This window comes from Triturus cristatus, chromosome 5_2, assembly GCF_964204655.1.
Source record: "Triturus cristatus chromosome 5_2, aTriCri1.1, whole genome shotgun sequence".
Classification (NCBI taxonomy): Eukaryota; Metazoa; Chordata; class Amphibia; order Caudata; family Salamandridae; genus Triturus; species Triturus cristatus.
Genome location: NC_140588.1, coordinates 475,690,119 through 475,702,581, shown reverse-complemented (window position 1 = coordinate 475,702,581; position 12,463 = coordinate 475,690,119). Strand labels below are relative to the sequence as shown.

Below are 12,463 nucleotides of genomic sequence, written 5' to 3'. Positions count from 1 at the left end.
TTAAGTCACATCTCAATCCCTGAACGTCCCACATAGCGCGTGGGGCCCGGGGACTGCCTCCCATGGTGCAATCTTGTGATTACAAACGAGAAGAGCAGCCTGAGAGGAGCGCTTCGGTTATAAGCGCAGGGCACAGCTGGAGAAACGTGTTTTAAGTACTGAGAGCCTACAAACTTATTCTTTTTGAATACTAATTCACACAAGAGACTAGAGACTATCTTTTTATTTTTCTAGCAACCAGAGAAAGCTGAAGAGAACCGGAAACTAATGTGCAATGCTATGGTAGTCGATTTTTATTGCTGAAACTAGATAAAGCTATATTTTTAATATACTCACCTGTGTGGTCTGCATTTGTGGTGTACTGGGGGGTCATTGTGGTTGTTACTTGCAAATACTTAACACATTGCCTTGGGGATAATCCTGTCTGCTCGAGCCAAGCTACCTAGAGGGTGAGCAGGGGTTATCTACAGTGTGTCCCTGTACCCTGACTAAGAAGCAAGGGTCCCTATTTGGTCTAAGGTACTTACCTCTGCCAACTAGAGACCCCCAGATCTAACATTGGTGGTCAGCGGTGCGGATTAGAACCAGAATTTGCACTTGACCTGCAGTGATTCTTTGTACATCACTAGTCTAGTCAGCAGCTACATATTGCACAAAATTAAAACCTATTTTTGGAAGACCTAGGAAGCATCATGTCTCTGAAGGGAGTAGGCGAGGAGGTGGAATTGCAATTTGAAGTAAAGGAGTTGCTAACATACAAAAAGGAGCAGCTGAAGCAATTCTGCAAGCAGCTTGGATGCCCAATGAAGGGCAGCGCTAACAAGGAAGAGCTACAGAAAGCTCTAAGGGCCTGGTGGGAGGCCAAAAATGTTGTAACAGAAGATGCTACTGGAGAGGATGGTACACAGGAGCATGGATTTGGATCCAATGATTTGCCAGTAAATGTGCCTCCTTCTAGGGCAGGCAGCACCCATTCCAGTAGGGGCCTTTCTCCAGAGGAGCTGGAGGAAAATCAGAGGATTAGGGCCCATGAGATTGAACTTTTTAAGCTCAAATCTCAAGCAGAAGAGAGGAAACTGCGCCTTGACAGTGAACAGAAGGCGGAGGAGAGGAGGAATGCTCTCGCTTTGGAAGAGAGAAAACTCCAGTTGGCTCATGAGTTGAGGATGAGGGAGCTTGATTTGGAGCTCGAGAGGCTTGAGGCCATGAGGGTCTCAGCTGAAGAGGGAAAATGGGTAGCTCAAGAAGTGAGCTTTGCTGAGTTGGAGGTGGAGTCCAGCTCAGATGGTGGCAGCAAGATTGTGGTTTCTAGTGCTGAGAGAAAGGTACAAACACCCAGAGATGTGGCACCTGACTTGAAGGAGGGGGTTGACATACACCAGGGGGTTCAGGTTTATGATGTAGTTCCAGTGGGGTGCAGTGTCCCTGAAGTAGATTGGGGAACTGGCACAGGGGACCATATTCCTAGTGGTGAAAGGGACACTCTACTGACCCTAGATGAGAGGTACAGGGAGAGGGGTTCCCCCATGGTAGACACCTTGGTGTGTGAGTGTGAAGACCGCCCAGAAGAGTGTGAGTTGTGTGACAGAGACAGTCAGATACTGTCTTGCCAATCTCAGGAGAGTGGTGTGGGGTACTTGTGCGAGGCACTGGAGGGTGAGGCAAAAGGTAGCTTGGTTAACAACTGTGGGGGGCTGTATGATTCATTTGTTGGAGAGCATAATTTAAGTCCCTGTTTTCCAGAGCTATGCCAACACCCGGTGGAGTGTGAGTTCTCTGGTTCCAGAGAGCTTGCGTTGGAGGTAGACCTTTGGTTGGATGCCAGAGGGTCTGAAGAGGCATTGGGGAGTGATCCCAAAAGCAGTGGCGCAGATATCTTCCAGACCTGTGAGGTGGAAGAGGTTCTATGTAGCCCAGTTAGGTCCCAATGAAGTGGGAGGGTGTAGGGGCTCACGTCCTGTCTCAGTGGAGAAGGGGTGAGTGTGGGACTGTGGGTCCCCAGGTGCCCGAAACCCAGTCTCAGGGCCTGGAGGGTTCCTTAAGGGAACACCAGGTTGGGGGCCTAGACAGTGCTAGTAGGCCATTTGAGGAGGATCTCCTAGTGTCAGGAGGACCTGGAGCCTCTGTAAACAGAGCTCCAGTGGTTCTGGTGTCTGGCGGTACCGCTCCAGTTGGGAGGGTGCAGAAGTCCAGACTGAGGGGTGAGAGGGTATGTGTTCCCCAGTGGGAGAACCAGTGGGTCAGGGACCAGCCAGAAGGGCTGAGTCCCCTAGGAGTGACCATGGGGACACCACTTCTGTCCTGGGGGTTCTTCATGCACTGTCAGGCGGACAGGGGCCGGGAGACCTGCGCCAGGCAGACTGTCACGAGACACATGAGTCATGTGTCACCCTCGGGGAGATACTGTGTGAGTCCCCAGAAGTCCTGGCATTCCAGGCAGGTGTGCAGCCGCAGGGTTTAGTCCCTGGGTTGGGAGGCCAGGTTCAGGATCTGCCTGACCTGGAGGGAAGGACATCTGTAAGCAGTGTCCTGACCGGTTTGGCTTCCAGGGGTACCACTCCAGTGGGGAGGGTGCAGCATTCTGGAAGGGGGTGCAGAGGGAGGAAGCCCTCGCCTCTGACCCCGGTTCACCTGAAGGGTTTAGACCATAGGTTGGAGGGCCAGGTCCGGGGTGTCCCCCCTGACCTGGAATCCCAGTTGCGGGATAGAACCCCTGAACTGGTGGGCGAATGTTGCAGGACACCTGCCCCAGGTGCCCTGACTATTCTAGAAGGGGGTACCGCTCCAGTTGGGGGGGTACAGAGCCCCAAGGAAGAGGAGGACCGGGTATGGAAAGGCCCACCCCAGCCTCCTGTCCAGCCACCGGATACAGGCCCGGGGCTGGTGGGTCAGTGCCAGGTTGTCAGACCCGACCTGACAGGGAAGGAAGTGGACAAAGGGTGCCAAGCACCTGGGGCTACTGCCCCCCACCCTCTGACGCCGCAGGAGTTTGAGGGCCCTGAGAGGCATAAGGCCTGGGTCTCATCCCTGACCACTGTCAGTGGTCACTGCGACCTGCTGTCTGTCTGTTGGGACACACCTGTGAGCCAGTTAAGGCTAAGTGCTGCACAGGTGGTGTCCACAGGTGAAGAGAAGGGTTCCACATGGATTGGCTTGGTGGACCCTGAGAGTACGGATGAAGAGATCCAACCGGGTTCAGGAAGGCGTAGAACAGGAATAATGCCCTGCTGTTTGGGCCAGTTTCCGTGTTCTATCGCCCTAAGCAGGGAATCCCATTGAGGTATCGCTTGGTCTACCCTGGCTTTACGCTGGAAGGGGGTTGTGTTGGAACTGGCCCTTTTTGCAGGGTTATCCCCAAACTTTTTGCTTCTTCCTCCTCTAGTTTTTCTGACCTGTGGTTGTTGGCAATAGGACTCTGGGCACTTTACCACTGCTGATCAGTGCTAAAGTGCATATGCTCCCTGTGTAAAATAGCATATTGATTGGATATACCTGATTGGCATATTTGTATCACCATGAAGTCCCTAGTAAAGTGCACTATGTGTGCCAGGGCTGGTGATGACAGATGCTACTAGTGGGCCTGCAGCGCTGGTTGCGCTACCCACATGAGCAGCCCTAAAATGGTGTCTCAGGCCTGCCACCGCAGGCCTGCCTGCAGTCCCTGGACTGCCATGTCCTCCTGGCCAGTGTCCACACTGGCCAGGCCTAACCCTTCCCTTTTCGTGCACATCAGTCATCCCTATGGAAGGCCCAAGGTACCCCCCTGGGCAGGGTGCAGTGTATGTAAAAGGTAGAGCATGTACTAGTGCAGGTACCATGCTCTGGTAGTGAACAGCGGCCATTTTGTGTGTTCACTGCTGCAAGATTATCTTGCTCCATAGGCTAACATGGGGGAGGCTGGTGCCAATGGCCATCAGACTATCTTCTCATAGGAACAAGATAAGACATGAGTGTTTGATATCCCTGAGCTCAGCATTTAATAACACATCTTTTAGGAGAGGTTGTTTTTAAATCCTGAGTTGGAGAACAGTACTTTTTAGAGAGTAGCTGTTCTCTTGTCTGACCCTTCTGTGTGCCTGGGCATGCTTGTGGATTGACTGTCTGGTTTGAGAGTGACAGGGGCTGGGGAGCCCCCAGGAGGTTGGATGAGTCAGCCCCTTGCTGACTGACTGCATTTGCAAGTAGAGTGAAGGGAGGAGAAAGCACCTGGGAGTGAATAGGGCTGTGCCTGCCTGCCACAATGCTGGCTCCACCTCCTGCTGGGTGGCTGACGACTCTGCCCCTCACTCTGAAAGGAAAGAAGAAGCCAGGAAAACAAAGTGCTCCAGCAACACCCAGAACTGGATCAGACCGGGCTCAGGACCCACTTGCACAAAGACTTCAAAGACTTTTAGGGGTATAAGTAAAGGACCCCTGACAACAGAAAAGCAGATTCTACAATCAAGAGGAACCTCTGCTGGAAGACGGACCGCTGAAGGCCTGAAGGAAGATTGCCTTGCTGTGTGCTCTAAGGGCTGACCTGTTCTGCTGTGCAACTGAAGCTGAGGAGGAGAAGGGACCTTGCTGTGTGCTGTGACCCTGCCTACTTGACCTAACAAGACTTTGCTGTGTGCTGTGTCTTCAACTTTGAATCTCCAAGGGCCCGAGAAGAGCTGGCCTCCTGTTTTGCAACCCAGGGACAGAAAGGTTGCCAAGACTTCAAGACTCTGCTGTGTCCCCCTGGGCTGCTGTGTACCGCAGAGATCGTGGGCTGTTTTTAAACATCTGCCCCGTGAAGTGCGCTGGCTGCTCTCTGCTTCGCTTGAGAGCGCCGCGCTGATCTTTGCCTGAAACCGGCTGCCGCGTTGAGAAGACCGACGTGCTCATCGGCACGTGTATTGCTGTGGCCAAAAGATTGTGGCCGTCCCCAGTGCTAACTGAGCTGCTGTGAGGCTTGGCGGCGTCTCGATCGACCTGCTGACAAGGGGCACCTTAAAATACCCCTGCCCGCACTTCACCGCCGCGGCCTGGGGGCCCGAAATCGATCAAGAGCTGCTTTTCCCCGCCCCGCAAAGCCGCGGAGAAAGAAGCGAGGAGGCCGCGACCTGATTGGTTGCTGGTGGGGGCTTGGCCGGAGGAGCCGCGCTGCGAGTGGCTGACTCCCGGTAGCATCTGACATCGTCACTGGGGGCTCGTCGAGGGATCCGCGACCTGATTGGCCCATCGCTTGAGAGCTGCAGAAACCCTGCACCGGAAAAGTTGCTCCGAAGCGCCGAGTCATCGCGCCCCTGCCCGCATCCTGGTGAGTCTGTGCCAGGAGGAGGAACCTTGCCGGGAACCTCGTTAACTGTAGGGGCATTTTTAAGTCACATCTCAATCCCCGAACGTCCCGCATAGCGCCTGGGGCCCGGGACTGCCGCCCATGGTGCAATCTTGTGATTACAAACGAGAAGAGCAGCCTGAGAGGAGCGCTTCGGTTATAAGCGCAGGGCACAGATGGAGAAACGTGTTTTAAGTACTGAGAGCCTACAAACTTATTCTTTTTGAATACTAATTCACACAAGAGACTAGAGACTATCTTTTTATTTTCCTAGCAACCAGAGAAAGCTGAAGAGAACCGGAAACTAATGTGCAATGCTATGGTAGTTGATTTTTATTGCTGAAACTAGATAAAGCTATATTTTTAATATACTCACCTGTGTGGTCTGCATTTGTGGTGTACTGGGGGGTCATTGTGGTTGTTACTTGCAAATACTTAACACATTACCTTGGGGATAAGCCTGTCTGCTCGAGCCAAGCTACCTAGAGGGTGAGCAGGGGTTATCTACAGTATGTCCCTGTACCCTGACTAAGAAACAAGGGTCCCTATTTGGTCTAAGGTACTTACCTCTGCCAACTAGAGACCCCCAGATCTAACAATACCACATAATTCCACCACACACAACATACACCCACTCCACTCCAAAAAAAATTAGTAAAAAACGTTTACATTTACAATGCTAATAGCTCTAATTCTCACAAATGTGAAACCTATTACATTGCAAACACGTCTTTAACTAGTAATCGCGTTTACAGAGTGATGGAGAAAGTCTGCTGGGCCGCCGACCAGCACTCAGGAATTTCGCTGCGTAGGACTTACAGGAGGTACCAGGAGGGCTTCTTGGCCCCCAAAGTCCCTGAGGAGTAAATTGGACTTTATCCCCAATCCCGTAGTCTGCCAGGTGGTGCATTTGCAGAGTGGTGGAGAAAGGGGAGCATGGCCTCCGAAGGCGTCTTAACAATCCCACTGTGTGGGACTTACTGGAGGTAACAAGAAGGATAGTTGCCCCCCAAGGACATCCTTGGGGGCCAACTACCCCTCCTATTACCTCCAGTAAGTCCCAAACAGCAGGATTGCTAAATTATCATAGCAGGCCATACCCCCTTTGCCCACCACTCTGCAAATGCGCTCCCCGTGTGCTCTTGGCTGGGGACTGCTGGGAGTCCTTTAGGGGCCAACTAGCCTACCTCTTACGTCCAGTAAGCCCCACACAGTGGGATTGCTGAGAGGTGGACAAAGGCCACGTCCCCTTTCCCCACCACTCTGCAAACGCGCCTCCTGGCACGTTCTAAGTCCCCTTCATTCCTGAGGGTCCCTGGCCCACCAGGAACCTCCAGTAAGCGCCACACACCTAGATTGCTGAGAGTGGTCTGAGGCCACACCCCCTTTTACACCACTCTGCAAACGTGGCTCCTGGCGCACTGCTGCTCGGGGGGTGAAGTCCACTTGTGTCCTGAGGTCCTCAGGACACAAGAGGACCTCATCGCCCCACCAGCAGTGCGCAAAGAGGCGTGTTTGCAGAGTGGTGTAAAAAGGGGCGTGGCCTCGGACCACCTCTCTGCAATCCAGCTGTGTGGAGCTTACTGGAGGTACCTGGTGGGCTAGTTGGCCCCCAGGGACCCTCAGTATTCAAAGGGACTTAATTCCCCAACTTAGAACGGGCCAGGGGGCGGCGCGTTTGCAGAGTGGTGCAGGGAGGGTGTGGTGCTCCGGAGAAATGCCAGCTTTTTTAAATATATTTTACGGGGGCTGTGTGGCCCCCCTTCATTTAGTATTTTTGGGGCCCTGGGGACCCCATCCCCCAGGCCTGACCCATTTTTTAAGGGGGCCTCCTTTTTTTAATATATTTATAGGGAAGGGGGGCCGCATAGCCCCCCTTCCCTGGGCCACTATAGGCCCCAGGGACCCCATCCCCCGGGGCTTGGCCATTTTTTTATTTATTTGTATATGAGGAGCGGGGTCTCCCTCCCCAGGTCAATTTTGGTCCCTGGGACCCCATCCCCAGGGGTCCGGCCATTTTTTTTCCATTAAATGGAGGGGGGCCACGTGCCCCCCCCGCCTCCTGGGCCACTTCTGGCCCCGGGGACCCCATCCCCCTGGGTTGGCCCTCAAGTTGGGGACCGTTGGGGGAGCCCCAATGCCCCCATGGTCCCTGCCAGCTCCTCGCCTCCTGCGAGAGTTAGCATTGCTTTTGGGCAATGGGAGCTGCTAACATGCAGCTCCCTTTGCCAAAAAGCAATTCTGCTTTGCTTCGTTGAAGCGAGAGCACGTTTCCTGCTCTTGCTTCAACGAAGCAAAACAGAATTTGCTATGACAGGGCGGGAGCCGTACTCCTGCCCTGCCATAGCAAACAGCAATGTCCCGGGGATGGGCACCCCGGGACATTGCAGGAGCCAGCCCTGGGGAGTGGCGGTCCCCAGGGCCATCAAGGGCTCCAGGAGGGGGGCCGCACGGCCCTCCTCCCTACATTTCTAAGCCCCGGGGAGGTGGTGGTCCCCGGGGCAGTGTGGGGGGGAAGGAGCTCCCCCACACACTTATTTACATACATTTAAGCCCCGGGGGTGGCGGTCCCTGGGACTTAGAGGGACCCGCGAGGCCCCCCGCACATGATTAGGAATGCCCCAGGGAGGTGTCGGTCCCCGGGGCAGCGGGGGGTCCGCGTGCCCCCCGCATTTGATAAACAAAGCCCCAGGAGGTGGTGGTTCCCGGGCTGTGGGGGCCCCCACGGGCCCTCACACCATAATTAAGAATTGCCCCCGGGACCTAGCCCACCCGGGGACTTGAAACAAACAAAAAAGAGTTTTACTCTATTCATCTTAACAGTAACAGGATCACGTCTTAAACGCTTCACATGATCTGCAATTTTAAGTCAAGAGGTTGATTGACAGGTATGCATTTGCCTCTAATAAAACACCTTCACTTATGCACTATGGACAACCATCTTTAGATAAGCACAATGGCATACAACCTTAGAGCCATGTTAACAAACCCAGTATGGGTTAAACCACCTCTTGGAGGTCCACCCCTACATTTTACATTATTCAACAATCAGCAGTGCATCCAAATCTTCTGCAAAATTCTGAAAATACAAATCTATTCCTTATTAAATTCCTTGGTACATACATTTGGCTGTAACGCAGTATTCCAAATATTTAACTTGGGCATGTGCCCAAAAACCACTTGTGGATAGTCTATTCTCAACAGATGCTTTACCTTCTCTGACAGATATTTGCAACATGCTTTGGCTTTAAGCCTCACTTACTTTAAAACATGCCTCTGTAACTCACTTCAGGTGCGCTCATTTTCACTAAACTTTCTCTTTTTTAAATGATTTAAGTGTTTATGGAGTAATGTGAATAGCAGTATTATTAATGATGTTATTTGTGATGTAATCAACAAAAAGCAGTGCATGATTGGGGAGCAAGTTTAAATTATTTGACTAAACTATAACTGGCGCTTTTCAGTCTTTTTTGGTTTTTAACCGTTTGTTCTTATTTCAACAAGAACTATAATGTTACTTTAACATTTACATTTTCTTTTTCATTGAATATACATGAATACCTGCACACCACACACACACACACACACACCCGAGCTTTCCAGTGGAAGTTGTCCTCAAAAGTTCCATTTGAAATTTAAAATTGAAACTACAGCTGCAAGATTTACCCCAGATATGTTTTACTGAGAGCTCTGCTAGAAAAATGAGTGTATTTGAGCTTGACATGATATACTAATTTTCCCTTGATGTACAATCATTAAGAACACACATTTGAACATAACTAGGCATTCGCATTACATCCTAATTGATTTTTCAGCTTGTGTGACCATTCAAGTGATACTGCTGCCATCCTCTTTTCCAGAAGAAGAATTTGGGATATCTTGTTAGCAGTAGGCAGAAGGACATGCGCAAATGGTTATGGTGCCTACATACTGAATCTATATCTAGGACTTCATGCCTCAGGGAGATTTACTTCCCGTAAAAGAATTGATCTACAACTCATTCATTCTGTACAGAGGATGGTCACGTCTAATATGGCAGCTAGGAAAATATCAGAGTGGATCTAGGTTATATTTAAAATTTAAACAAAGAAGGAAATGTAAGCAACTACAATATGGATTGGAATGCTTCAGCAATACATGCACTATGTTGCACAGGAACAGATGGTATCCAGCATCTGGCATACATTAGCACTGTCACAGTTTCCTTAGTCATTACAGCATAAATGCCATAATTTGCACATATCTGATATTCTCTGGTCTGTTCATTTGTGCTCTTGTTTTAAATTGTTATCGTTATCACTAGGATAAAAGGCTGTAATATCTCTAAGGGCATTTAAATCTGACACCATGAGGTTACCCAGACTTTGGAATCCCGTATGCAAATTACACAATACATTACCTATGTTACTAATATCCAGCAAAGTAGTAATTACTAATCGATCTCAGAACAGTGAGAGGCTTCATTGGCTCTCACGGTTCATGAACTTGAGACATGTTAAGTGTTCAGATGTGTGCAGACCATGAATTCGTGAACAGTATTTTCTCTCTCCCCACAACTGAGTAGGTATAATGTTCCTGTCCCTACAATTCTTGAGGAAGAGTCCTGAAATCTTGTCTTCAAAAACGGTTAAAAAAACAATCCTTTAAACGCCGAAAGATTAGATTATCTGAAAAGGTGAACACTTACCATAATTGTAGTTTCTTGCCAGGTAGGTTGTTAGCGAAGGTTTTGTCTTTTTACATCTGCACCGATCTTAACAGGGAATGAAAAAGAAAAGAGGCAGTCAGACTCTCTCTTGAGGTCAGCAGGTGTGTGCACACGCATGGAACATTACCATGCAGCAAGCATATGGTGCGCGGTTTACCGGGGTTTGCGTTCTTGCAGTCACTCTCATGGGGTCCCTCCTGGACCATCAGTTCATCGGTGAAATTCGAAACCTTCGCATCTAAAACAAAAAACAACAACTCGTCAATATTGTAAAGAGGACTAAGGCAAATTCAAATCATAAGGGAAAGTTCATGAAAATCCATACCGACCCTGAAACAATGTTGTTATACTAGGTTCTAAGGAATAAGCCAAGTGCATTGAAATCTTTGATTGCCCCACAGTGTAGTGCTACTGATGTTTTCACGCACTGAAAATGCCATGGTATCTCATTAAAGTGACGCCCAGAAGAGACTAAGGGGCTTATTTACAAACCCCTTGCGCCACTTTTGCGACACTTTTAACGCGGGAAAAGTGACGCAAAAGTGGCGCAAGGGGCTTGTAAATCTGACCCTAAATTCTTATACCGGCGTGGCTGAATTCAGCAGTTTCTGTAATAAATCTTGCACTGACCGCTGTGGTTGTCACTTTATCTCTCTGTACCCTTGTGTAACACGCTAGAGTGTGTTAAGCAACAGAATGCAAGCAAAGCAGATCACAAAATATAAACAACTGCCCTGTTACCGTAAACCTTCACGTGGTAGTCAGCATGCCACACTTTGATTCAGGAGTGCAGCTTAGTTGCTGTGGCACAACACGATTTTTGCAAGTATATAGTTTGGCGCTTCACTTTGGAACTAATGCCTGGCTGGAAAATGCAACCCCGGTTGCTTTTACTGCCGAAGAACAGGTGGCAGAAATATGCATGTTTGAGATTCTCAAACATCTGTTTCTTCATTTATCATTGGGAAAAAAGTCATTTGTTTGGCCACCTCTTTACATTCACCTCCCTCACTTGAATGCACTCGTGTGAGATTTTCGAAATGACTAAAAAATAAATCGGCACATCCTTGGGTACTTTAGAAATTTTGATCTGTTTGTATTTAGACTTTGAGGAGTAACTGTGCTCTTTTAAGGAACTCGTTTTGCTTTGAAATAGTGCAACTCCTTGAAGTGGACTACTGAGACATATCAATGACTTCTGCAGAAACAATTCTTATTCTACTGACTGCAATTAAGTATAAAGACTACTACACTTGTACAGAGCGCCCTCACATGCACCTACTGATGCACACTCTTTGCATTCACTTACCTTCAGGGAGGTCGGTCACTATGGCTTCCGGTGATATGCATACACCCCGGTCATACACCGGCAGATCATCACAAGCCAAGCTCTCAGGCCACACGTGGTTGTATCTTTTCATGAGGGGCTCACACCCATCCCTTGCCCTCTGGCACAAGGATTTACAGGGCTTGATGGGGTCGTGCAGGAACTCCAGGGTACAGATGGGTGAGTACATTGCACAGAGGAAGAAACCGAGCACTGGGCTACAGTTGATGTTCACCAGCTCTTCGTACTGCTCAATCGCCAGGATGGCATTCTCCTGCGTGCTGTGATGCAGGTGGTTGGGCATCCGGGTGATGTTCCATGGCATGTTCCTGCACATCGGGATCCGAATGGCCTCGCAAGCAGCAGCATGCACTCCCAGGTCAAACCTGATCCACAGGACCACTGTGGCGAATGCTGTCAGCATCTTTGAAACGCTCAGCCTGCTCAAACCTTCCAGGTCTGCTCTGTTCCAAAAACAAAAACAACAAAACTGCAGGTGGGAACTCTGTTGCTTGTTCTAGAGATGTGGCTGGTTGCTGTTTGATGCTGCGAACTGTCACTCAGTCTGAAAGACGACAAGCAGACTAAGAGGACGCCTCGCCCTTGTGTTCATCACAAGGAACTTTTTTGTTGCTCGGTCTTTTAGGAGCGATCTGATTGCAGACAGCCATGGAAACTGCAGGAAGACTTTTATACCAGAGCCAAAAGTGACGTGGGGTCAATCCATTTCTTCGGGGGATGCATCATTCACCTTTTTTTCCCCTTCTCAGCCAGGGTGACATCATCTCTATTGGTTTTAATCCCATGTCGACATCACTAAATTTCTCATCAGCTCCCATCCCGAAGTTCAGTCGTTCTTTTTGATGTCTGCAATAAAGAAGAGAAATGGCCCTCCCACTCAATTTCGATTTTGCAGCTCGTGCGAATGAAAAAAAAAGAAACTGAAAAATGTTAGTGATGCACAAACTGCAAAGGCAGTCTTTCTTGTGCTGTAGTCTGACTTTTTTTCCTCTTTCCCCTCTCGCATATGCTGGATTTCCAAAAGTGTCAGAACATAAACTTTTCCAGTCTTTTATCCTGTTTTTCTTTCCCTCGCCGGAAGGGGGCTAAGACTTCCTTCTAATTTGTC

The 12,463-nt window shown here is 49.6% G+C and overlaps 1 protein-coding gene across 1 annotated transcript in view; it reads right to left on the bottom strand.

Moving 5' to 3' along the window:
- The window catches only part of SFRP4 (secreted frizzled related protein 4), a 189,720-nt gene extending 177,507 nt beyond the window's left edge, over nt 1-12,213 (bottom strand). The window contains exons 1-3 of the mRNA XM_085607458.1: nt 11,317-12,213; nt 10,165-10,245; nt 9,987-10,052 (exon numbers count right to left, since the gene is read on the bottom strand). Of these exons, the coding sequence (XP_085463584.1) occupies nt 9,987-10,052; nt 10,165-10,245; nt 11,317-11,758 (589 nt within the window). The 5' untranslated portion in view covers nt 11,759-12,213. The remainder of the gene's footprint in view (nt 1-9,986; nt 10,053-10,164; nt 10,246-11,316) is intronic.
- Between the last annotated feature and the right edge of the window lie 250 nt (nt 12,214-12,463).